The sequence below is a fragment of the Ursus maritimus genome, unplaced genomic scaffold (assembly GCF_017311325.1).
Source record: "Ursus maritimus isolate PB19 unplaced genomic scaffold, ASM1731132v1 scaffold_14, whole genome shotgun sequence".
NCBI classification, from domain to species: domain Eukaryota; kingdom Metazoa; phylum Chordata; class Mammalia; order Carnivora; family Ursidae; genus Ursus; species Ursus maritimus.
In genome coordinates this window covers 44,159,466-44,184,361 of record NW_024423786.1, presented here as the reverse complement: position 1 = coordinate 44,184,361, position 24,896 = coordinate 44,159,466, and the positions used below count along the sequence as shown (strand labels likewise).

Sequence of the window (24,896 nt, the reverse complement as noted above, 5' to 3'; positions counted from 1 at the left end):
CTAAGAGATGATTCATGGCAACGTTGTTATGGGGGTGGGGGGAGGGGCAAGGAAGCAACCCAAGGGGTTGGTTAGATGAATAACAGCCCATCCATCCCGCGGGGGTGCCTCAGAGTCGTAAAAACAAAATGATAGAGCCCTATGAACTGATAAGGAAAGACTCATTCATCTTTCTCCACACACCTCTATGGAGGTCTACTGTGTGCCAGGCACTGGTCTAGGAGCTGTGCGTTCAGCCCTGAAGAAAACAGACAAAATCCCTGTCCTCGTGGGGCTCTTGTAGCAGTTGGAGAGACTGGAGACACGCAGGATCTACCAGGAAAATATGAAGCAGGTAGAAAAAGCAACGCAGAGGAAAAGAAAAGCGAGAAGCAAGCAGGAAAGGTGGCGAGCTTTTTTGTTTTGTTTTGTTTTTTAAGATTTTATGGATTTAGGGACGCCTGGGTGGCTTAGTTGGTTAAGCGTCTGCCTTTGGCTCAGGTCCTGGGATTGAGCCCCGGTCTATCTGCGATCTGCTTCTCCCTCTCCCTCTCCCTCTGTGCTCTTTCTCTCTCTCTCAAAAAAAAAAAAAAAAAAAGCTCCTAGATTTCAATTGGCTAGAGAACCTTCAGATGAAATATGAAAAACGAATATTCATAGTTACCTCTTAGCAGATCGCAGTGTCTCAGCACAGAGACTTCCAGTGGTCCTTATGGACACCTAGAGACCTTCAGAAATCCCCAGAGAGGGGCACCTGTGTGGCTTAGTCGGCTGGGCGTCTGCCTTTGGCTCGGGTCATGATCCCAGGGTCCTGCGATCAAGCCCCACATTGGGCTCTCTGCTCGGTGGGGAGCCTGCTTCTCCCTCTCTGTCTGTGGTTTCCCCTGCTTGTGCTCTCTCTCAAATAAATAAAAATCTTAAAAAAAAAAAAAAAAGGAAAGGAAAAGAAAAGAAAAGAAAAGAAAAGAAAAGAAAAAGAAAGAAATCCCCAGAGATACCTAGAACAACTCAGAATCCCCAAGACCCCAGGATACCCAGAGACCTTTAGAGACCTTCAGCGACCCCCCAAACAGTCAGGAAAACGCAAAGACCTCCCACAAAGACAAAGATAGAGAGATATACAGAATTTCCCAGGATAACCCAGACCCAGGGCCACCAATCCATGGCCCCCTCAATGTAGCCGTATTTGCCCCACACCCTCTGACCCCCATGTACCCACCTGTGCTGGGTGAGGCCTCAGCCTGGGCCCTGTCCCCAGTGTGCCTGAGACTGGGGAGCTGAAGTGGGATGAAGGGTTTGCCCTCCCCTACTCTCCACCTCCCATCGAGCTCCTGGGCTCTCACACTTGTCCGGAATCTGCCCTTCTCTCCAACTCTGATTCTCCCTGGGGCCAGGCCCCCAAACCTCTGGCCCCAGCCCCTGTCCTGCCATTTCCATCCCCCATGTACTCAAAGTACAGCCTTTGAATGCCAGACTTCCTTCCCCAGCACCGCTCATGGTCTGGCTGCCCCTAGGGACCCGTCTCACCTGGGGGAGGGTGGGGGGCAGGGGGCCAGGCCGCCCAACCCAGCAGCTGAGGCCACCTAGAGGCCCCGGGATCTTAAGGGGTCTGAGGGGCTCTGGAGCCCCAGGTCAGGACCAGGGGCAGGTGTGACAACCCAGGGCCCGGCTGGAGCAGCAGAGCTGACTTAGGGGCAAACCCGGACTGTGGACAGACATGGCCACCGCAGATCAGGCGTGCATCCAGCAAACGATGACTGAGGTCGGCTTGACCACTTCACCGCTGTGTGACCCAGGCCCGGTGCCTTAATCTCTCCCCGCCTCGGCTTCCTCCTCCGTAAAAGACGGACAGTGAAAACCACCTTGTGGGGAGGCTGCGAAGGGCCGAGAAGCAGATGTGAACGTGAGCGTGTGGCTGGCACGGGGGACGTGGGCAACTTTAGACGCAGGCGGTGTCCTGTGGAGGAAGGGGGAGGGGTACGTGAGGGTCCATCGACGCACCAAAATCGAATTCAGAAGGTTAGAGCTGGATTTTTAACGATGCGGAAAGAGCCTGTTTGAGGTCACATGGCCACGCTGGTTATAGAAGAAATTGAGAAGCCACTGAACGCTCTTGGCGGGGGGGGGCAAACAAAACGTGGCACCGAGGCGGCTGCGGTCAGCGAGCGCCGTCCACCTGCTCGCTGCTTAGCAGAGGGCTGCTCCGGCAGTGGGAGGCCACGCTGCTGGCCCACAGGGCTCTCCTGGGACCAGCCCTCGACCACAAGACGGAAGGCGAGCTGATTACAAATGCCTCAGCTCCCCACCACCTCCGGGAGGACATCTCCGAGGAGGGCTCTGGGCGGTCTCCCCGGGGCGGGGCGGGGGAGGGGGGGAACCCCTGGGAAACCGGCCCCTGGGAGCCTGCTGGTTGGCGCCCCCTGCAGGGCTCCTTCGCTCTCTTCGCGCCAGGATCAGGGCTTCTGGGAATGACCTCCCCAAACACTTAAGATCCAGGATTCTGTTCTTAGGGCCTGCGCTCGGGGACCCCAAATTAAGATAGGTGGAGTGATTGGGACACCTGGCTCAGTGGGTAGAGTATGCAACTTTTTTTTTTTTCTTTTTGAGAGAGAGAGATAGAGAGAGAGAGAGTTCATCAGCAATTGAGGGGAGGGGCAGAGGGAGAGAGAGAATCCTAATGCAGACTTCCAGACTTCTCTCTGAGCACAGAGCCCAATGCGGGGCTTCATCCCCAGGACCCTGAGATCAGGACTTGAGCCAAAATCAAGAGCCCATGGCTTAAAGGACTGAGCTACCAGGTGCCCAGAGCATGCAACTCTTGATCTCGGGGTTGTGAGTTTGAGCCCCACACTGGGTGTAGAGATTATTTAAAATAAATAAAAAATAAACTTAGAAAAAAAGAGAGAAAGAGATGTAATCTTCCCGAGAGCCCCTTGAGATAGGGACTGACATTGCCAGTTCTTAGAAACTGATAAGACTCCTCCCTCATTTTATAGATAGGGAAGCAGGCATGTGTGTTTGACTAGCTTGCCCAAGGCTCAACAGCAACTGAGGGTCAGCCCGGAATCTGTGTGGTTGACCATTAGGCTATGTTGTTCTCAAACACAAGATGCACTCATCTGCGTCTACCTGGGAGGGTCTGTGGAACCAATCCAAGGCACGCGATGAATCTCTAGGTCACTCCTGGATACATGGATTTGGACTTGAGTTCATGATAGCGGTTGCCTGCGGCTGCTGGCTAAAAACGGTATTTTGTTTTATTTGTTAGGCTTTATTTGTTTATTTTTGGTAAGATTTTGTTGCTTCCTCAAGTATTTACTGAGTGCCTTCTGAATGCAGCAAAACTGGTGCCCTTGAGGAGCTGATGTTCCAGTGGGGAGGGCGCCATGAGCCGTTAAATTACCAAATTTAAAAGCGGTTAGGAAATAATAGTTCAATGGAGAAAAAGTTAAACAGAGTGCAAGGGGATTTGGAGAGCAAGATGGGGTGCTTGGCACCCAAAACCCACAGTTTTGAAAAAGTTAGTCAAAAAGACCTCCGGAGGAAAAAAAAATGCAGAAAAAAAGAGGAAATAAAAGATGTGCAGGTCAGATTCAAAATGGGAAGTTTTTGGGGTGGTAGGGGAACTGGGTGATTTTTTCTGTATTTTTCTCTCTTTTTTTGCCATGAAATAATTCAACACATAAAAATGGAAGTATATATTTGGAAGCTGACCTGGTGGCATGGGCAAGGTCAAGAGAAGCTGACAACATTCCAAGTCTGAAAGTTGAGATCTCAAGAGCTGTTCCAAAGGGGCACCAGGGCGAGGCCTGCGGGGACCCTCAGGAGTTGGTGCTGCGTGTCTCTGCTGTCCTCGTGTGGCCAGACTCAGAATTGCAAGTCCTGGTGACCTTGGCAGAGGCAGAAAATTGGTCCCTGGCCCTTTGGACCTCCAGACTCCACCCTGGCTAGGGAGGATGGTAATGATGGGAGGATGGTAATGACAGTTTGTGTCACAATCAGGCTGAGACCCCTGGGGACGCTGGAGGTGTTGGATCCCAGCACAGGGGGGCAGTGGTAATTTTTAATTCATTTGTTTAGCAACAGGTATTTATTGATCTCCTGCTGTGTGCCAAGCATTGTTCTAAGGACTGAACAAAACATTCAAATCCTCTGCCCTCATGGACCTCATGGATTACTGGGCACATGGGAAATAAATGTGCAAAAACAAGATTTTCAGGAAAATCCAACGTGACCCAGGTTGGAGGGCCTCTCTGAGAAGACATCGCTGGAGCTGAGGCCAGTAGGATGAAGAGAAGCAGGCTATGGGAAACAGCTCGGGGAAAGTTGTCCCAGGCAGGGAGAACAGACATACAAAGGCCCTGGGGTAGGGATGAGCTGGATGCATACAACAGGATCGTGGACAAAAAGTACCCAATTTCTGGTGCTTAGCAAGTATCCATTCCCCGATGTTGTTATTAAGCTGAGGGTCTTCCAAATGGGGGAAGAAAAGACTCCTCCCCTTTACTGCCCAGAAAGAGAGTGAGACCTTAGGGTGCCATGGAAACTCTTTCTTCTGCTGCAGGAAGAGACCGGAGCTCTGGAGAGGAGAGGTAAGGGAGGGGTGTTGACAGCGCACTCCAGAGTGGGACCTGGTCCTCCACTCTCTGCTGTGTCTTCAGGCAAGTTGCTTCCCTGTGCTGAGCCTAGTTTTATCTGCAGAACTTTCTCTGTAGCTGCTACAGGCTCCCCCCCCCACATTCCTCTCTTCCCTGCTTCTCCCCCCAGGCCTGAGGTTTCCACAGAACGCCTCCAATTTCCCAGAGTGAGTATCCCAGACCCAGACAGGGCAGGCAGGCCAATGGGTGAAGTGCTGCCTCTAGGTCACCTATGGGACCCCCTCAGTACCTCTCAGGGCTCGGTTTCCCCATTCTATAACATGGGGAGAAGATAGGCTGCCTCTCCAATGAGGTTGCTGGGTGGATTTTCCAGGGATGATCTGATCCCAGGCCGAGCACACCAATTTCTAATGATTGGTTTAGCTCTGGAATTCAAGTGCAGGGAGGAGGGGCAGGAGGGGCATTTGTGGGCACTGGAGCCCCCAGAAAGTTCTGGAAGCAGGGCAGTGTACTGGCTCAGGCTCAGCCTTGTGGAGAATGGACACAGGTGCTGTGGGGGGAGCTGTGGGATTGGTGGAGGCTTCTCCTCCCAGTCCTCATGGGTCCCTTCTCTCGCCTAGAGTTCCTCGCAGCTCTGCAAACTTGGGGGTTCAGTCGCCTCCTGCTCAAAGACTCACAAGCGGACCTGCACAGTCAGGAGTCAAACCCAGGCTCATCCTCCATCCGGGGACTTCTGCCTCCAGGCGATCGCTCTTAGAGTACAGGAAACTGAAACTCCAAAGGGTTGCGGCTCCTCTTCAGGGAGCCTAGCGCGTCTGAGCGAGCCTTTGCCCCCCACCAACTCCCCCCCCCCCCAGGCACTGCTGGGTTGGGGGCCTTGCTCCTCCCGCCAGGTCTCGGAGGGAACTCCCACCCCTGCTCTAGCGCTCACCGGCTGCTGCGGCTTCTCCCTTCCCGGTGTTGTTTGTGTTTTAATTTTTGTTTTGCAGTTAGAAAATTACCCATAATTACAGCTTCTGAGACGAAACATCTCATGGCCCAGACCCTGCTCCCAGCTGTGGCCCGCCTCCCACGCTCGGCTGGGGCGGGGCTGCGGGAGCCGCCCTCCGGATCCTGGCCCCTCCCAAAGCCGGCCACTTTAATGAGGGGGGGGGGCGCTGCTTCCATCTCCAGTGGAGAGGAAAAACCATCATTAGGAAAACCCAAACCAGACTTGCGAGCGACTCCTGCAACATATTCACCGGCCGCCAGGGCTGTGCCTGTAGGGAGGACAGATCCAGTGGGAGGTGGAGGCTGCCAGCAGATTCTCTGATGCACCATTTTATCGTTAACAGTGACAAATCCAACCAGGGCCAGTGCAGAATCCGTAATCTAGGGGAGATGGCCAAGGAAGGCAAATACAAGGGAGGGGAGGAGAAAGAGGGGAAGGAGGGAGAGGATGGGGGGAGAAGAAGGAACTAGAATAGGCCAGGCCAGAAGCCAAACTGCCCTCCAGGCAGCAGGAACAGCTAGGGTAAAGGCCGTGACGTGGGCCTGTGAAGGGTGGGTATGAAGAATGGAAGGACTGGAAGGGAGTGGGGAGGGACAGCCTCCCCTCCAGGCAACCCCCCCAGTCCGACAAGCGCAGCCAGTTTCAGGCCCCCCCCCCAGGCACCGCCCCCAACCCCGCTGGTAATCCCAAGAGGTAGAGAATCAGCTCAAGGCTGCCCGCGCAGCCACACGGGGGCGACCGGGAGCTGGTGGAGGGATCGCAGGTCTACGATCCAGCCTAGACCCTTAGCCTTCCCTGCTTGCGGTCCCCACCGGGGCCCCTTAACCAATTCCCGGGCCTGCCATGTGTACTTGGGCCTCTTACCGGGGCAACCTCCTGCATCCTCCAGGCCATCCCAATCTAGCCAGGAGCCCCATGGAGCTTCTTAAAATCCTGTTGCAGATCCTGCCCCTCACGGCTACACACTTTCCCGTGGCTCCCTAGTGCTTTTGGAACAGATCTCAACCCGTCCCCTCGGGAGTGATCCGGCTCCTCTTTCCCCTGCTCCAGCCAAACTGCCCTCCTCGCTCTGCGTCCAAAACCTTAACCGTGCACCCACCCACCTCAGGGCCTTTGCACTTCTGTGACTGCAGTCTGAACATTTTGCTTTCAGATCTTTCAGATCCACCCCTCCCCTTATTAAAAAAACAAAACAAAACTTTCCTCCTCCTCCCCATGCCCCTCCTTCGTATGGGTGCGGCGGCGGGGGGGGGGGGGCTCTTCTGTGGGTTCGGCTTTTGCAAGGCGTGTGCCTTGTTTGGATGTGCTTGCGGCTCAGCTTCCCTGACGCTGCGTGGGGCCCAGAGCTCGCTCTTCTCGGACTTTTCCGCCGGCACCGAGGCTGTGTTTGGAGAACCGTCCCCGTTGCCATGAGAACCGCGCTTGTCGCTCCAGCCGGCCGCGCCTCCCCATTCTCAGCTCGCGCCTCCGTCTCCCTCCTCCTCTCCCCTCGCCTCCACCCTGCTCCGGGAGCCGGGCCCACTCCGCCGTCGCTTGGTCCTCCACCGGGAACCCCTCCCTCTGCCCAGCATGTGGTACTCCCTGAAATCATCCTACTGACTCGCCAGCTTTAGACGATCAGCCTTCCCCGTCAGAATCTCTGCTCCACAAGCAGTAGCAACGCGTCCTGCCTGGGTCCCCAGAGCCCTGCACACAACAGACGCTCAGTAAATGTTTGTGGGGAGGTTGGAGACTCACAGCGACTCAAGGAACGGTGGCTCAGAGAGGGCGAGGGACCCGCGCAGGACACAGAATCCTGGGGAGCCACGGAGCATTGAGATATAAATAGGGGGTGCCTGGGGGTGGCAGGGGAAGCGTCCGCAGGGCCTGGGTGTCCCAGTTGTCACCAATACGCTGTGTGACTTGGGTGAGCCACACTTTCTCTGTGTCTCGTTGAAAGTAGGCACTGGAGAGCGGTAGTGGGAGCGGGTATTACGATGAGGGTGCCCTTGAAGCCCACGTACGCCGGTGGCGTCCGGGGCGCTGGCAGTCGCCTGCTCAAGGCACTACAGATGCTTGGCGGCCGCACCCCCACTACCTCGCAGCGCAGGCCCCTCCTTTACGCCGGCCCAGGGCTCGGGGGGCCCCGCGGGAGAGGAAGCGGGGGGAGGGGACGACCGGCTGGACAGGAAGTGGGAAGGGCTGGCGTCCCCCTCCAACCCCGGCGGAGGCCCCTCGGGGATGGAGGCGGGGCTGGGGCCAGCCTGGCCCTTCCCTTCCTCTCCGCCTGTCTGGAACCCCAGCGGCTCCCGACTTCCCGACTGCCAGAAGGCCGGAGGGGTGGGGATCTCCACTGGGGGGCGCAGCCTCTAAGAGGGAGGTATAACAGGGGGTCAGCTCACAGTGGGAGGGGGCACTCCCATCAAGACGCGCGCTCACACACACACACACACACACACACACACACACGACCAAGAAACCTGAGCACACAATCACCCAACACGGGTCCCAGGGAGCTCGCAATCCACCCACGCGCGGAGGCACAGGCACATGCACACAAACGCACACACACTTGTGAACACAACCTGACGGTGTCACTCCGTCCCCACAACTGCCAAAGACACACAATCACTGGCCCGCAGAGCCAGGGTCAGGTGACCAGACAGCAACCTTTCACTGGGTCCCTTCCAACCCTCAGGCATAATGATGCTCACGTGCATTCACGCGGGAACTGCTTGTTCACACACAGACACACACTCAGTCATGCACAGGAAAAAAGAACACCTATGGCAGATATTCACAGAAACATCCAGACCTGGAATCACAACTGGACTGCCTCCCCCCACCCACGGCAAGCAGGTCCAGTGCACAGGCCTCCACCCCTCCCAGGCACCCTTGCCCTGGGGCCCTTACCTCAGTGTCTGCCCCCATCTCACACCCCCTGGAGGGAGAAGGGCCCCAGGAGGGGGAATGGGGTACCCACTGCCTACTGTCCTGACTCCTGCAGAGGGGCAATTAAAGGTGGGCTGCGCTCCATTTACAGCTGGCAACACAGAAGTTGAAAAATGGCAGCAGGAATGACCCAGTTGACAATCACCCAGCGACTACTATTGACACAGGGTGTGACTGTGGAGCCGTGCAGGATGGCTCCCTGGGTGTGACCCGGTATCCCTGTGTGGTTTTCTTTGTGTTTTGTGTTGTGTGTGTGTTGTGGGTCTGTGAGTGTCCACAGGCCATGTGACTGTATGATGCTGACTCAGCTGTGGCACTGTGAGACCCCAGGTCGGTGTGTGGAGCCCTGGATAGGCCCCAGGGGGACCACAAGTAGCTGCAAGGGCTCTTTCCCCAGCATGTCGGAAGCTGTAGCATAGCTGAGCCTCCTTGCGTCTGTGTGTTTGTGTGTCTATGTGAGTGGTGGTCTGCGTGTTTTGTTGTTCTGATAGCCACTGTGTAAACGTCCGTGTATATGACATTGTGTCCCTGGGTGAGCTGTATGTGCGGCGGTTCCCTCTCAAGCTGTGTAGGGGTAGTTCTAAGGGGTGGTACATCCCGTGTGACTGACTATTGCTTTATGGAACTCTCACTAATTGTTCCAGTAGCTATGTGGATCTGTGTGTGCAGAGTTCTGTGTCCGAGAGTGTAGCTGCAACTGTGTGTGGCTGCGTTCCTGGTGTACAATTTGGGTGGCTGGTCCTATCTGGGGAGTGTGTGTGTAGCCGTGATCATTTGTATCCTGTTGTGTGTCCCCAGGTGGCCGTCCCCACCCGTGCGTGCGTGTACCCGCCCCCCCCCCCCGCGGCGGGCACTGCGCGTGCGCGCCCGGCCCACGGTCCCCACAGCGGGACCCATCCGCGCGCCCGCCATCGCCCCTTTAAGAGCGGCGCCCGCGGGCGGCAGGGAGGCGGCGGGCGGGGGCGCGCGCGGCGGGAGGAGGGGGCGCGCGCTTCCCGGAACAGCCCGCGCTGAGGGAAGAGAGGAAGAAAATAAAACCCGTGGCTGGAGCTGAAGCTGGAGCTGCCGCCGCTGCCGCCGCCGCCGCCTTGGCCGTCTGGAGCTCCCCCGCGCGGACGATGCCCGCGGCGCCCGCGCGGGGCTCGGGGCGGTGAGGCCCGGGGCGCGGGGTAGCTATGGCGACCGCTAGCGCGGCCCGCGGTGCCGCCTGACAGGTGTGGGCCCCGGCGGCGGCGGCGGCGGCGGCGGCGGCGGCTCGGAGCAGCATGTACGCCAAGGGGGGCAAGGGCTCGGCCGTGCCCTCCGACAGCCAGGCCCGCGAGAAGTGAGTCGGTGGGCCGGGGCCGCGGGAGCCGGGGGCGGGGCTCGGCGGCCGCGCAGCTTCCGTGGACCCCAATGCCGGCGGGCACGGCGCGGGGCACGTGGGCGCGGGGGCTGGGCGTGCGGGGCCCGAGCGCGCTCGAGGGGTCGCGAGATTTGCGGGGGCGCGCGAGACCCGAGGGGCGCGAGATTTGAGGGGCGCACGAGGCCCGAGGGGCTCGAGGGGTCGCGAGATGGGTGGGAGTGCGTTGGATTTAAGGGGTGTGAGGAGCTTAAGAGCGAGATTTGAGGGGCGCGTGAGACTCCGGGGGCGCGAGGCGCGCAAGGAGTCGTGAGGTTTGCGAGGGGGTGAGCGAGAGCGGAGAGGTCGTGAGAGTTGAAGCGGGCGCGGGAGACCCGAGGTAAGCGAAATTTGAGGGGGCACGTGAAACTCGAGGGCTGGGGAGACCCGAGCGGCTCGAGGGGTCGCGACATTTGCAGGGGCGCGCGAGACACGAGGGCGCAGGATTTGAGGGGGCGCGAGAGACCCGAGCGGGACTCGAGGGTCGCGAGACCTCCCCGACGGTCGAGACTTGGGTGGGCGAGTTTGCGGTCGCGCGTGCGCGTGAGGTCGCGTACCCCGCGGCTTCCCACAGTCTCCGGCGAAGTTTCCGGGGCGGGCGACACTGACCATTTAGGGACCCCTGCACGTCAGGAAGAGCTCGAGAGAGGCGAGGGCCTGAGGGGTGCTAGCCCCAGCCCCGCGCTGGTAGCTGGGTGGGGCCCCCGGGGAGGCCACACTGGCTCACGGTGGGAGGATGGCTCGCAGTGGGAGGACGCTGGGATTTGCAAAAACACCTCATGCGGAGCCTAAAGGCCCAGTCGTGCCTGTTTTCCAGTGCCCTTGGTGGCCAGACCTGTCCTGGGCTCATCCATTGCTTACAGAGGGCCCCGTCTAAGCCTTGGTTTGGAGATAGGGTTCTGCTGCTGAAGAAAGTTGGGGAAAGACCTGATGGTCACCTCCCCTCTTTCATCCGTGGGGGTGCCCGGGCCCTGGAGAGGAAGCGATGTGCTGAGGTCTCAGGGTCTGGGGTGCGGGAGAGCTCTCAGGAGGCGGGAGTGGGGCTAGGAGCCCGGGCCACCCCGGAGAGGTCCCCTGGTTGCTCTGAGCATCGGTTTCTGAAATAGGGACAACTGGCCTTGTAGGATTCTCACAAGGAGGGGTGAGAGGCTGCAGGTAGAGCACCCCACACAGGCAGCCACCAGCCGAGCCACTTCCTGTCTCTGGGCCTCGGTTTCCTCCTCTGTGAAATAGGTGTGTGTGTGGGGGGGGTTACACTGCTCAGGTCCTCAGCTCTCTGGTACTGTGTTGTTCTCCCTGCTCGCAGTCTTGCCTCCTCCTGCCCGTCTTCCTTCTCAGGTCCCTGTCCTGGGCCTGCTTCTTGGTCCTCATCTCAACACTAGGTCTGGGACAGCCTGCCCCAGAAATGGACTGAGTACCTGCTGGGTGCGTGGATGGTGGATCCAATAATAAACACTCCCAGCCTACAGGGTAGCCTGGAGGGCACCTACCACCCGGAACTAGCACTTGCTTTTGGTCCTTGGTTTGGGGGCTTTTTAAATAAGAGGACGAAGGTGACAGGGATTGTCGAAGGCCCTTTTGTCCCCTTTATATCCTTCCGCCTGTGGCCCCAGAGGTTCTGCCCATGTGAAGGGCTGCCAGGTAGGTTTAAATAGTTCCATAAATGACAGCCGTGGTTGGTGTCTTGTGTTTTGGGACTGGTTTTGAGAAGGGGTGCATGACCGCGGGTAGTTTGTTCCTTAGCCCCTCAGGTGAGGGAATCACCTTGTGTTTGCTCTCTTGCTGGGCTTCCAGGTGTGGCTGTGGGCATCCTTGTTAGGAGGGCAGATGGGCAAGAGGTTCTTGAGAAAGGAACCCCCGAACTGAGTCCTGGAGGCTAAGCAGAGCCAGTGGACACAGGGAAGCTTCCAGGGAAAGACTTGAGAAGTGGAAGGAACAGGAGGAGGAGGAGACAGAGGGGAATTTGTGAGTGGGGGTCATCACCCAGGCCACTGGCTGGGCGAAGGGCTGTAAGGGGCAAGCATGGAGGCTGCCAGACAGATGGTGAGGAGACACCCAAAGGCCTGGCCTTGAGGGTGGGGGGGGGGCTGGGGGAAGAAATGTGTGGGCTGGAGCGTCCCTCTGTTGGAAGTGACAGGAGGCCCTGAGTAGAGGGCGTCTCCCAGCCCCCAGAGCAAGTTCAGAGGCTTTAAGGGGGAGGAGGACGCTGTGCTAGTGCTCAGAGCCTCCGTTACCTCCCATAATTCTTGCTAATTACAGTGGTGGGGCCGCACTGTAGTCTCCGAGGCTCTGACACCCCATTCTGTCATCCGAGTAGCCCCGTGAGCTTTTCTTCCTGTGAGCACTTGGGGTCTGGGCTCCCCATATCCTCTAGGTCACTCGTTCCTTCCATCCACCTGCCCTCTTACCGCAGAAGCCCCTCCCATGAGTGTGCTCTTTGTTCTGTAGGTCATTTGCCAGCCTTGGTTAGGGGTGGGGAGGCCAGGATTTGGATCCAGAGCCCAGGCCCTTCCCTGTAACTGAGATCAGGGCCTGGACAGAGACACCTCAAGCTGGAGGCCGCGCATGGGGTGGCGCCCTGAAGGTCTCAAAACAACATGGTCAGATATCCAGGCTTCAAAAATTTTCACTCAAAACAAAACAAAACAGCTCATGATCCTTCCCTGAGACTCTATCCTGGTAAAAATTAAATATGAACACATAAGAGAAATCAGCAAAACTTAAAATCTTCTCTGGCTTCTCTTTGCTTTGGGGATAAAACCCCAAATCCTAAACGTTGAAATACTAAGCTAACTTTTACTGGTGCTTACCAGACTGCTTGTGTTAATCCTGACCTCGCAGGAGGGAGTCCCCGTGTTGGTTTGTTTATTCATTTCAGGTAGCTAGGGTCCTGAGATGCCCTGGGTGGTGTTGTAATTTCAGTAGTGAACGAAAGAGACCCAAGTCCCTGCCCTCCCAAAGCTATATTCCAGAAGGAGCTGCAGGCAGTGTGTCAGACTTGGGGGAGGATGGGGCAGGTGGAGGTTTGGTGTGACAGGGAAGACTGTGACAGGTGACATTTGAGCCACATAGGTCTCTAGGTGCCCGTGCCCTGGGTGGGGGAACACCCTGTGCAAAGGCCCTGGGGTGGAGGAGGGCCAGTGTGCATGTGTTGGGGCATTGGAGGGAATGAAGGAGGAGTGTTATAGGGTGTGTGTGCGCATGTAGACTAGAGGCTGGGGAGAGAGCAGCCCTGGGGGAGCCCTGTCGAAATCCAGGTAAGAGATGGTAGTGGCCTAGACCAGGTGTGGTAGAGGAGGCAGGAAGAGGGCTCCAAAGCAGAAGACAGAGCTTTTTCCTTAACTTTTTTCCCTAAATTCAGTAAGTGCAGTGATGTCAGGGGGATGACCGGGTGGGTATTCACACTCCTGTGTACCTTTGTGAGTCAAGGCCAGACTACCCAAGTCAGATTGGGGTGGGGGACAGGGGAGGTGGGAGAGGAAGAAGCTAGGTGGGGAGCATGTTGAGGATGGGCCACTAGATGTTACGTGATCCCCAAGTTCGGTGGGGCCAGGCTGGAGCACCGCATGGGGAGCTGCATGAAGATGTCATCAAAGCGAGAGAGGAGGCTACCCAGAGAGAGAAGCGAGGGCCCAGGGTTGAGCTGGGGCAGGGCTAATGGAGCGGGGAGGGGAGCAGGCAGGGGTGGGGTCCTGCATCCTGGATCAGATGCCACCCCTGAACAGTCAAGGGCAAAGGGGAGGTGTAGGAAGACCTGATGGCTGGCAGTGTGAGTCCTTGGTGGATGTGGTGGGAGCCAAGGGTCATTTCTTCAGGAAGCTTCCTGAGTCAGAATGTCCCCAAGGGCAAGACTGCAGCCTCCCTGCCCCTATCCTTACACCTGCCTACCTGGATCCCCCCATCCCATCTTGCTCCCTTATCTCTGGGCATCTCACCCCCAGACTTTCCTGCTTCCTGCAGTGACCCCCAAAAGGGGTGAGGGACTGGCTGGACCTCTCTCAGCCTCTCTCCTTGCCGGGGGGGTGGGGGCAGGCCTGGGCTGGTTGGCTCTGCTTCAGCCTGTTGGCTTGTCACGTTTGTTCCTTCACTGATGGACTGGGGGCTGGCAGATGCAGACCACTTGAAGGCTCAGGAAGCCTCTAGAAAGGAAGAGAATTATGGGAGTGAGTTGGACGGTTAAGCCTGGAGGCCATGGGGTCCAAGGGCTGAGAGGTGTGTGGTGACGTGGCAGAGTCTACAGCCAGTCTTGAGGAAAACCCACACTTGGAGTATCGTGACCACTGCGAGCCATACCCCTCTGTGCCCTGTCCCTGTTGGTGGCTGTCACAGCTCACTTGGTGTGGTGTAAGCCGGGGGCACACCTTGCCCTGGCACAGCTGCCCACCCCAGTCCCTCAGATGTCCACCTCTGTCCTTCCCTAGCACATGCTACCTTGGCTTGAACTGCCTCAGTGAGGTCTGAGGGCAGCTGAGGAAGGGGGGGTGAGTGGATGGGGGGCGGGTACATGAGGATCAAGAAGCCTGTCTGGGAAGGTGGGAGAGAACAGGAACATGAGTCAAAGCAGGGTTATTTTAGGATGGGGCCCTCAGCCAGGGAAGGGTGGCCAGCTGAGTGGGAAGGCATCCTGGAAGGGCTTCCAGCTTAGGCCCGCCCTTGGGGAGCCCCCTGGGTCTTGGATCTAGACCCTACCTTCCCAGCCCACCCCGGGGCCTGGACAGACAGTAGGTCCCTGGGAGCACGGGGAGGGGCCGGTAACTGTGATGGTTGGGAAATGGGTGACCGCAGGAGGCAGGCAGTTGTTTCTCTGCTTGCTGGTGGGGAGGACTGCTGAGGGGTGGTGGGCGCCGAGGGTGCGGAGGCTCAGAAGATGGTGTAGAGGGGCCGGGCCTCCCTGTGCGGCCTGTGAAGGACACCGCTGGTTGGGACGTGGCCTGTGTTCTCAGGGCAGGCAGCAGCCAAGCTGGTGTGTCCAGGGGTACTGGGCACTGTGTTTCCACAAGGCAGCGCCATGGCAGCCAAGTGGCACCGGAGGCCCTATTGCCCCTCACCTGCCCTTGCTTCTCCACGCTCCCTCTGCAGGGCTGGTATAGCTAGGTCATGGCCACCACAGGTGGATGGGCACTGGTCCTGAGAAAGAGAATGGGGGTCTGGGGACACCTGGAGGAGGATGACCTCAGGTTAGAGGGCCCCTTTCTTTGCCTAGCAGACAAGGCTGGAAGGAAGTTAGGTGTTGGCCCATGGCCACATGGCCTCGGGTACCCGCTGGGAGGCCCTACCCAGCGCCGAGTCTGGAGTGACCTCCAGGAGTCCTTTCTCTTGGCCAGAAGACCTCCCTGGGACAAAGGCAACAGCACTGGCAGGACAGCGCCAGGACTTAGTCCACGAGGGGATGCGGAACTGAGCAGAATGGATGGCTTGCAAGTCGGGGGTCAGGGACTGCTGGGAGTGCTGCGTAGAGGAAGGGCCTGCCGGCTGGGTATTGCTGGGTGTGTAGGAGTTGGCAGGTCTGAGCACCTGCTGAAGCCATCATGTCTGGGATAGATGGGGGGGCGTTGGTGAACCATCGGAGGGCAGTAAGTGAGGCTGAGGATGGTGTCACGAAGGGTTCACTGAGGCCTCTCCCAGGGACCCTTGGGGAGGGGGTTGTGGGGCCGGCCGCAGGCCTCCAGAGAGCCTGAGCCCGCCCCCACCCTTCCTGCCTGCAGGTTGGCGCTATATGTGTACGAGTACCTGCTGCACGTCGGTGCCCAGAAGTCAGCCCAGACCTTTCTGTCTGAGGTAAGCCAGTCTCGCCAGCAGAGCCCCCCGCCAGCTGGGTCCTTCCTTACTACCCATACCCCTTTCCATTGGGGCTCTAGTGGTGGGGTTGGGTTGCCCCTCTGCTGGCCCTGGGAACGGAGGGCTGGGGTGGGTCAGGGCCTGTGGGCTGGGGTCGACGCATCTGTCTGGCCATCTGAGGATCTGTGCTCACTTCTCTGCCCCTTACTCAGTTGTCCCGGGCGCCGCACCCTTGCTCAGGGCTGCTGGTTCCCTGTTCCCCAGGCAGCAGGATGGGCTGGGGCTGCCCCAGGTTGGAAGAAGTTGGGCAGGGCTGGGCAGCAGGCACCCTCACTGTCTTGCTTTCCCCCTGCAGATCCGATGGGAGAAGAACATTACGCTGGGGGAACCCCCAGGCTTCCTGCATTCCTGGTGGTGGTGCGTGTGGGGCTGACCAGGGTGGGCCATGGAGGGGGGCTGGGTAGGGACGCATGGGGAAACTATCGTCCCCCCTTGCCGCCCACAGCGTGTTCTGGGACTTGTACTGTGCAGCGCCCGACCGCAGAGAGGCATGTGAGCACTCAAATGAGGCCAAGGCCTTCCAGGACTACGTGAGTCCCTGCCCCAGGGACCGGGACCAGGGCTCTTGGGCATGGGCCGGTTTGGGGGCCTGTGGCCTTGGGGCTGGCTTGGGTGGGCAGGTGGGCCTGGTGTTGGGGTTTGATCTGGGATCTTGGCCGCTTCTGGGGAGTCCCTATGCCCTCTGCTCAGTCTATGGTCACTCATGGGGTGGGGGAGGCTCCTTCCATTGCACCCAGTCCCTGAGGGTCCCCACAGCTCCCCCCACACCTTCTGCGGCCAGCCCTATCTCTCCTCCCCCTCATCTGAATCCCTTGGGGAGCCAGGAGCTCTGCCTCCCCATCTGCCCAGCTGTGTGTGTGTGTGTGTGTGTGTGTGTGTGTGCGCGCGCGCACGCATGTGTTGGGGGTTGGGTTCACCACTGCATATCTCCTCCCACCCCAGCCTTCCGGAGCCCAGGGGGCGGTGCAGTTGGCTAACTGGCAGGTGCACCCTTGAGCAGTAGAGGCCCAGCACTGGTCACAGTTCCTGACTTTGCTTGGTCATTGGGGCTGTTGACCCCACCTCTTTGGCCTCAGTTTCCCTCCGGGTTGAGTGGGGGTCAGAGGCCTATCTGGAGAGGAGGGGGGATAACATGAAAGGGCTGGTGGCATCTCATTGTCATGGGGAGCAGATGGCCCCTGCCTTCATCCTCTTCGTCCTGTCTGTGGGGCTTGGCCACCTGGCTTCTCAGAAAGGTCTCCGGCCAGACGGGAAGGGCTTGGGGGCTCTGGGCCCACTCAAGGGGGAAGCAGCGGCTCAGCTGTCGTCCAGGGGCGGCGCAGCTCTAGGCGAGTTCCCCCTTCTCCCCCTCCCCCTCGTGCACCCACTCTCCTACAGCTGGCGTCTTCACAGCCTGAGCAATCCGCCTTGCTGTGCCCCCTCGGGCCTCCCAGGGCGTGGCCGTCCCCATCTCGCTCTGCAATTGGTCAAGGTCGTGCACCGCCCCCCCACATAAAGCGCTCCCCCACCCCTCAAGGGCAGGCATTTGTAGAGCCGGGGTGCAGCCCGCGAGGGGTGGGGGTTCATCGTGCCCCTGAAGACGCTTCGCACCCGCTGTACAATGTATATGGGAGCCAGGGTCACACTGATGGTCCCCATCGGGTTCTACTGCTCGTGTGCCGTCCCCCTGACTCTCTCCTGCCAGAACTGGGGCTCCAGGGGTGTCTGGAGCTGTGTGCGTGCATGACTCCGCGTGGGCGCGCACTCCCAGTCGAGCCCTAGCTCCTCCCAGCCTGTGCAGCGCCCCCTTCCCTCCCCACCCCTGCCCCTGGCTTCGCCTCTGCCCCCGCCTCTAGCGGCCTCTCTGGGCCCCTCTGGGGAGGGCAGGGCGGCGGAACGCAGTGTTCTCCACATCGACGGGAGCGCGCTTCCCGGGAGCGCGCTGGTTACCATGGCAGCGGAGTGCGTCGTCGGGGGAGATGGTGCAGGCACAGCAGGCGTGGGGTGGGGGGAGCGCCCTGGCCATGGTGTGACGGGTTCCCTGTGGCTGCAGGCGCACATCCTGCCCGGCTGCTGCTCTAACGTGGGGGGAGCGCCGTGCTTGCCTCCCCTGCGCGGTCGGGCCCCCTCCGAATAGGGGCTCAGTTCATCCCCTCCCGGCTCTGCGGCCGACCTCGGCGTCTCCAGGAAACGCTAGCGCGCCCAACCCATTGTCATAGCAACGCGGGATGGGCCAGGGCGTCTCCGAGTGGATGATTGACGTGGGGGGTCTAGCTCGGGCCTCCCGCCAGGGAGGGTGGGCCAGCCCTGTATTAACCCTTCTGGGCTTAGAGTTGGGGAGCCGCATTGGGTGAGGGGTGCCCCTTGTTCTCCCTGCCCCCACACCTCATCGGCAGCCCAGAGAGTAGCTCTTCTCCCCCGCCCCACCAGGAAATGCTCTGGCGCCTGCTGCGGCTTGAAAGGGGGGAACTGCTCTCCCACCCTCCCTGTGGGGTAGGTTGGGGGGAGCGGACAGACCGAGGGCTCAGAAGTACCTCCTCCAGCCACTGAGGCAGGCGCCTGCGAGAATACAAGAGCAGCTCCAGCTGTCAGGCTGTGTGTGTGTTGGGGGGGCGCGTTGTGAGGTGGAGGCAGGAGGGACCTGACAGTTTGGAGGGGGTGAGAGTTTTATCCCCCCATTCCTAGGGTCTCGGGCTTTTAAAAGGTTGGTGCTAGGCCCTGGGAGTGTTTTCAGTCACCTTAGGCCAGGGAAGGTGTCTGCCCCCACCCCCCAGCTTGGGGCCTGGGCAGGAGTCCTTCGGAGGTTCATCTTTGGGAAGGGGCAGGAAGGGAGGGGGCCAGCTTGCAATACCCAGGGGAAGGGTTGTGTCTCCAGGGGTCCAGCTCTGACCCAGCCAGAGAGCCCTCTCCCCACTTCCGTGGGGACAGGAAATGCTGTGTGACTGTGGGCAAAATACTTAACTCCTCTGAGCCGAAGTGGCTGCAGTTTTGCAAATTCCTGAGCGTCCCTGTGTGATGGCTTGTGCCAGCCCCAGGGGTAGCCGCCACACAGACCATACCCTTCCTCTTGGATCCTGTTGGGGGTGGAGTGGGGCCAGATGATCCAGACAGACAAGAGTCAAGGGGCCCCCAGAGAAGTACTGTCTTTACTCAGTCCTTGCAGAGTCCTCCTCCTCTATCCTTTGATGTGTCTCCTCTACCCTGTAGGCTAGGCCTCCATTTCCCCCCTCCTCCCTGCTCTGTTCCCAAAGGCAGACAAGCCTGGGACTTGGAACCTATCAGAGGAAGTGGCCTGTCAGCCTGTCCCCCTGCCAGCTCTGGCCTGCCACCAGCATCTCCACCCTTGGCTGACATGGGAACTCCCTTGTCTAGCACCCGGTCTTCTTCCCTCCTCCAACTGAAGAGAGGTCTGGAGCCTGGAGACCCCACCCCAGTAGTCCTGCTCTTCCTTCCCCTCCCTGCTGGAGGAGGAGGGGGGTGGTCTGCTCAGCAGCTCCAGGGAGGAGCCCTCTGGGACGGAGTTTCATCTCGAAGCTGCCAGTTGATTTTTGTGTTTATTTGGGGTGTCTTGGGTAGAGCTGGGAGTCCAGCTAAACCACCTTACCAGCCAGGAGGATATGGGGCCTGTTGGGCCGGGGCTAGAGTCAGGGACGGCGCCCCCACTAGTCTGAGGTGAGATTTCGATGGAAAGAGCAAGTCTGTGCCAGATGCAGGAGGCACGTACCCACGGGGTCCTGGGTCATTGACGTTTTTAGACCCCCCAGAATCCTCAGGCTTGGGACTGACTCCTTAGGAGCCGGGATCCCCAGGTCCCTGGCCTCCTCCCTGGGCTGTGGGCTACGTCTCGCAGGGCCCCGATCACCTTCAGTATCTTGGGTACAGCAAAGAGGCAAAGCCTGGGTCCTCGGCCACACCGCACATTTGAGGAGGGCGCTGAGTCAGGGTTGCTAAAACCAGGGTGGGGACAGGGGCAGCTGCTCCTCCTTCACGTAGAGAACCTTCCAGGTCTCTTCACATCCTCACATGGGTAGGCGATCTGATGGCCCAGGTTCCTTGTTCTGCAGAGTGGGCTGTTTGCGGATAGGAGGGGACACTCAAGCAGGAAGTGACATGACCTGGCTCTCCTGGTCTTCCTCACCCCTGCAGAGTGCTGTAGCGGCCCCCAGTCCTGTGATGGGGAGCATGGCCCCCAACGACGCAATGGCAGCAGGCCCCATGGCACCCGGCTTCTTCCAGGTACAGCCAGGGCCGATGACCCTTGTTCTCCAACTCAAGTGGGCATGTGTCTCAGAGGGTGACCAGCACGGGCCATGATGGGGGTGAGGAGATCCTACGGGGAGAGGCCCCAGCCTCAGTGGGGTAGGGGGGTTGTCACTGAGGTGGGTATTTGCATGCAGGCTTTGGTGGTGCCGGCAGGGGAGGGGCCGCAGGGGACGGGTCAATCGGACCGGGCGCCAGTGCGGGAGAGGGCAGGGTCTCTGCGAGGTTGGTCTGCGCGGGCCTGGTTGCTCAGGGCCTCAGAGCATGGCTCTCTGAGCCATGGGTCTTGCCTGTGACTGTTCCCGTAGGGCCCCTCACCCCAAACCCCGTCTTCCACTCGGAGGAGTGCAGGGCTGGCCCACCCTCCCGCCTCCATGGCGTCCCCTCACCCTCCCTGGCCAAGCTCAGCAGGGCCACAGAGAGCAGTGAAGCTTCGGTGGACCTCGCTCCTCCCAACCCACCTGGTTCTGTCCTCCTAGGGCCCCCCCGGCTCCCAGCAGCCCCCCCACAACCCCAACGCCCCCATTATGGGGCCTCATGTTCAGGTAAGGACCTGTGACGCCCTGCCCCTTTGCACACGCACGTCCCAGCCACTCGAGCCCCCCGCCCCATGCACTCAGGCACCGGGCACTGGCTGGCTGCGCTTTGCTGGCTGGTCCCGGAGGAGGGGGCTGTCCAGGCTGGGGCCCCGGGTGCTGCAGGAACGGGGTAGCTTTGGGGGGTGAGCGGGTGGCGGGAGGTGCTGATCCCCGGCCCACCTCTTCCAGCCCTTCATGTCACCGCGGTTCCCAGGGGGCCCCCGGCCCACCCTGCGGATGCCGAGTCAGGTGAGAGAGGGATGAGGGGATGGGGGGCAGGAGTTGGGCCAGGGTGGGGGTACCCACACTCAGTGCTGCCACTCCCCCCCCCTTCCCGCAGCCTCCTGTGGGCCTCCCCGGCTCCCAGCCCCTCCTCCCTGGCGCCATGGAACCCTCCCCGCGTGCTCAGGGTGAGTAGGGAAGCTCCAGCTGCTGCCACCCCCCACCCATTAGGACCCCAGCTCCAAGTGCCTCATCCCTGCTGCCTCCTGGTGCAGAACCACCCTCCTACAGCACATGTCCACCCTGGGGAGTGTTACTGGCCTGAGCCCCCTTCCTTCTGCCCCCACTTCAGGGCATCCAAGCATGGGCCCGATGCAGAGAGTGACACCTCCACGGGGCATGGCCAGTGTTGGACCCCAGGTGAGGGCTGGGCCAGGAGAGGGGGTGCGCGTCAGGGGCTTCCCCCGACACCTTGAGCTGCACTCACAGCCCTTTTGCCTTCCCAGAGCTATGGAGGTGGCATGCGGCCCCCACCCAACTCCCTCGCCGGCCCAGGCCTGCCCACCATGAACATGTAAGGCCAGGAGAGACCCCTGGGGTGTGCCCGTGCAGGCCACCACCCAGCTTCATGGGCCAGCTCTGCTGGACCAGACTCAGTCTGCACAACAGCTCTGGTTGTTTACTCTGTTTTGGGTGGGGAAACTGAGGCCCACAGGCCAGTGAGTGATAGGCTGGGATTTGAAGGCTGACTAGAATCCATCCCTGGTTACCAACTCTCAGCCATGGTCTGCTGCTCTGCTGGCCTATTTGGGGGCACATGGGGCAGGGTGGGGCAGTCACGGAGTGTGTCGTGGGGGGCTGCGTACCACCTGGCCTCACCCCAGGGTCCACCCGCTATCTCTTCTAGGGGCCCTGGAGTGCGAGGCCCATGGGCCAGCCCCAGTGGAAACTCGGTGAGTGGCGGGCGGAGGGGGGCAGGGGAGGGGGAGGGTGGAGGGGTGGGTGAGCGGTGTGGGGGTAGAGTGGGCCAGCTGCTCATAGCTGCCCTTCTTCCCAGATTCCCTATTCCTCCTCCTCCCCCGGCAGCTACACGGTGAGTGACGGCTGTGGCTGGGCCGCTGGAGCCAGGAGGCAGGGGGGTGGTTGGCAGATGGGGGGGGGTCTTTCTCACCTTCTTTTGTCTCCTTCCTTGTGCAGGGACCCCCAGGAGGAGGTGGGCCCCCTGGAACACCCATCATGCCCAGCCCTGGAGGTGCTACAGCCTGGGCGGGGTGGGGGGGGTGTGCTTGCCTGGAGAAACCCTCCCACCCCAGCCCCTCACGCCCCAGTCTCCCCCCCAGACTCCACCAACTCCGGCGAGAGCATGTACACGATCATGAACCCCGTTGGGCCGGGCGCCGGCAGGGCTAATGTGAGTGTGGGGTCCAGGGTGGGGGCTGCGGAAGGCGGTGGCTCCGCCGGGGATCTGGTGGCCCGAGTCCCACGCTGCCCCCCCGCCCGCAGTTCCCGCTCGGCCCTGGTCCGGAGGGCCCCATGGCGGCCATGAGTGCGATGGAGCCTCACCACGTGAACGGATCCCTGGGTGAGTGGGCCTCCCGAGACACGCACCCCACGCCCCAGCCCCGCCGCTTCGCGAGCCTTTTGCGCCCCCTGGCGGTTGCTCCCGCCCCTCTCCCTGGCTCTTCTGTCGGCGTCCTGGTTGCACCCTGAGCCTCCGCGGGCCGCTCACTGACTGGAGCTGCGATGGGGGGCACGGGGGGAGGAAGTTCCACTAGCTAAACCAAGAGTGCCATCACTGACCCCCGTCCGGACCCTCCATCCGGGACCCCCAGCAGCGCCCCAGCGGGCTGGGCCCAGAGACGGAGGCACGGCCGCGGGGCAAGTTCAGGCAGGGGTTAGTTGACCCTGAGCTGCGGCGGGGGCGGGGGGATTGGTGCTGGGCCTGGCGCAGGCGCATCTGAGCCGCGGTCCGCCGTCTGTCGGTCCACAGGCTCGGGCGATATGGACGGGTTGCCGAAGGTGAGGGGCCGCGCTCCTGCGTGGGGCGGGGCCTGGGGCTCCCTGGGTGCGGGGATGCGGGCTTGGCCAGAGTTGTGAGGCCTGGTTCGGGTTGGGCCGAGCGGTGGGCAGGGCCTGGCCCGCGGGGCGGGGAGTACTGCGCTGACCGCGGCCGCCCCCAGAGCTCCCCCGGCGCCGTGGCCGGCCTGAGCAACGCCCCGGGCACCCCGCGGGACGACGGCGAGATGGCGGCCGCCGGGACCTTCCTACACCCGTTCCCGAGCGAAAGCGTAAGCGACTGCGTCGACTCCCCCCCCGCGGCGGCGTCGGGCCGGAGGGGCCTGGCGGGCAGACCCCGGCGGGGCGGCCGGGGGGCCAGAGCAAGACCGTGACCGCGGCGGGCCAGGTGGGGGGGCGGCCGCGGCATCCTTCCCCTCCCCTCTCCTCCCTCTCTCCCCCTCCCGCCCTAATCTCACCGGCCCGCCCCCTATCCCAACCCCACCCTGGGACCCGCACCCCAGGGCGGTCTCCCCACGCATCGCCACCTGTCTCCTCCCCTCCCTCCGCCCCGTCCCCCATTCTCCCCGGGGGGCGGGTCCCAGTATAGGCCGGAGCTGAGCCCGCCTCCGCGCGCCACCCCCTCGTCTCTCCGCAGTACTCGCCCGGGATGACCATGAGCGTGTGATGGGGCAGCAGCCCCTTGCCCACTGCCGGCCTCGGCTTCTGCCCAGTGCCCCTGCCTGGGACCAAGGTCCAGGGGCTCGGGCAGTCTGCTGGGTGAGGGTCTGAGGTCACACCTCGGGCGACTGTACTCCATCCAGTTCAAGGATTGGACAGCTGGGAGGCCCCGCACGAAGGACTCTCATTTTATAAGAAAACAAAAAACAAAACAAAACGCAAGGACCTCAGAGACGTTTTTTCCTGTATAGGCCCTTCCCGCCATTTCTATTTTGTCCCAGGGGGCTCCTTGTCCTTGGGGACCTCCTTTCCCCTGGACGGCAGGGGTGGGCCCCATCAATAAATGTAACTTGGTTTTGGTTTTTGGTATCTGGTCTCAGATTTCTTCGCTGTGGCTTGTGGCCACGTCCCCCCATCATGGGGTTAGGCAGAGGTTTCTAGGGTCCTAGAAGTTTCAAGAGCTGGGGCATCAGTTTCTCAAGGGTAGGTAGGAGCCTACCACGTGAAAAACGGGCGATAGGGCTGGAGTTGGGGGGGGGTTAGGGTTAGGTCGCAGGCGCTGAGAACCCACAGGTGATGCTGTGGCTGATGGTGGCACTGGCTTTATTGTCTTCGGGGGTCTTGGAAGGGTTGGGTCCTGAGGGGCAGCCGGGGCAAGAGTTTTGGGGGAGAAGGATGGCCATGGCCTTAAGTGGTGGGCATCTGGGGTGCCTCGGCCTGCGAGTGCCCGTTGGCATCCCCTGTACAGCCGTTGGGGGCAGTTGGCGCCGGTCCTTTCTTGCAAGGCACAGGGCAGGTGACGACCACAGGCCCCACTCGCTTGAGGCCGGGGCGCTCCATCTTGTGCTCCAGAAGCATGTGGTTCTGTGGCGGGAGCCCCACACAGGCCCTGGGGGAAAGGCTGGGGCTGAGCGGGGCCAGACCCCGAGGCTGGGGACCCCACAGCCTCCAATCCCTAGAGTCCCGGTGCCGAGCGGGCCAGTGGACATGAGGGCCTCGGACGGGGACCCCAAAGCCGGGGCACACCTGAGGATATTCTCGATGCAGCTGCGCTGGCGGAAGAGCGCATTGACCACCGGGCTGCCCGGCGGCACCAGCGGCGCCTTGAAGAGGAAGCTGAGCAGCGACAGCACGGAGTGGAAGCCCTGCGGCTCGGGGTCGGCGTCCGTGCAGAAGCTCACGCGCTGGCACAGCTCGGTCAGCAGCACCAGGTCCAGCATGATGGGCGCGGCCAGGAGGGAGTCCTGCGGGGCCGGCGGGTCAGAAGGCAGGCGGGCCGCCGGGCAGCCCCACTCCCGCCCGGCGGCCCCGCACCTCGCACGTGTTGTGCAGCACCAGCGTGTTGGTGCCGCCCAGCATCAGCTCCGACGTGTACTCGTCCAGCGCCCGCTTGCTGTCCCCCACGTACGGCACGTACTTGATGACCACCTGGGGGGCGGCACGAAGTCACGGGGTCCCCGCCC

At 60.9% G+C, this 24,896-nt stretch overlaps 2 protein-coding genes across 7 annotated transcripts in view; one reads left to right on the top strand and one right to left on the bottom strand.

The window, feature by feature from the left end:
* The first annotated feature begins 9,634 nt into the window (after window positions 1-9,634).
* SSBP4 (single stranded DNA binding protein 4) lies at window positions 9,635-23,802 on the top strand. Of its 5 annotated transcripts, none has more exons than XM_040629014.1 (18): window positions 9,635-9,823; window positions 15,586-15,658; window positions 16,014-16,075; window positions 16,164-16,248; window positions 19,844-19,933; window positions 20,437-20,502; window positions 20,725-20,784; window positions 20,876-20,945; window positions 21,110-21,177; window positions 21,264-21,331; window positions 21,665-21,710; window positions 21,815-21,850; window positions 21,955-21,970; window positions 22,098-22,168; window positions 22,261-22,339; window positions 22,748-22,776; window positions 22,938-23,161; window positions 23,411-23,802. In XM_040629014.1, the coding sequence occupies exons 1-17, from the start codon at window positions 9,765-9,767 to the stop codon at window positions 23,145-23,147; spliced, it is 1,188 nt and encodes a 395-aa protein (XP_040484948.1). In that variant the 5' UTR covers window positions 9,635-9,764; the 3' UTR covers window positions 23,148-23,161; window positions 23,411-23,802. The 5 variants fall into 5 exon arrangements, with proteins under 5 accessions (XP_040484948.1, XP_040484947.1, XP_040484949.1 ...); XM_040629013.1 differs by having other exon boundaries at window positions 9,640-9,823; window positions 21,955-22,009; XM_040629016.1 differs by having other exon boundaries at window positions 9,647-9,823; window positions 21,955-22,009; window positions 22,938-23,045.
* A 217-nt stretch (window positions 23,803-24,019) lies between these two features.
* The window catches only part of ISYNA1 (inositol-3-phosphate synthase 1), a 5,945-nt gene continuing 5,068 nt past the window's right edge, over window positions 24,020-24,896 (bottom strand). For both annotated transcript variants that reach the window (XM_040629010.1, XM_040629011.1), the window contains 3 exons: window positions 24,748-24,861; window positions 24,460-24,677; window positions 24,020-24,322 (listed from right to left, as the gene is read on the bottom strand). In XM_040629010.1, the coding sequence (XP_040484944.1) occupies window positions 24,121-24,322; window positions 24,460-24,677; window positions 24,748-24,861 (534 nt within the window). In that variant the 3' untranslated portion in view covers window positions 24,020-24,120. The remainder of the gene's footprint in view (window positions 24,323-24,459; window positions 24,678-24,747; window positions 24,862-24,896) is intronic.

Excerpts from the sequence above, each read along its gene's own strand:
- SSBP4 (XM_040629013.1), top strand. The coding sequence starts at position 9,765 with ATGTACGCCAAGGGGGGCAAGGGCTCGGCCGTGCCCTCCGACAGCCAG. Across the intron at positions 9,824-15,585 it reads GACAGCCAGGCCCGCGAGAA|GTTGGCGCTATATGTGTACG; the intron begins GTGAGTCGGTGG and ends TCCTGCCTGCAG. Across the intron at positions 22,169-22,260 it reads CGGGCGCCGGCAGGGCTAAT|TTCCCGCTCGGCCCTGGTCC; the intron begins GTGAGTGTGGGG and ends CCCCGCCCGCAG.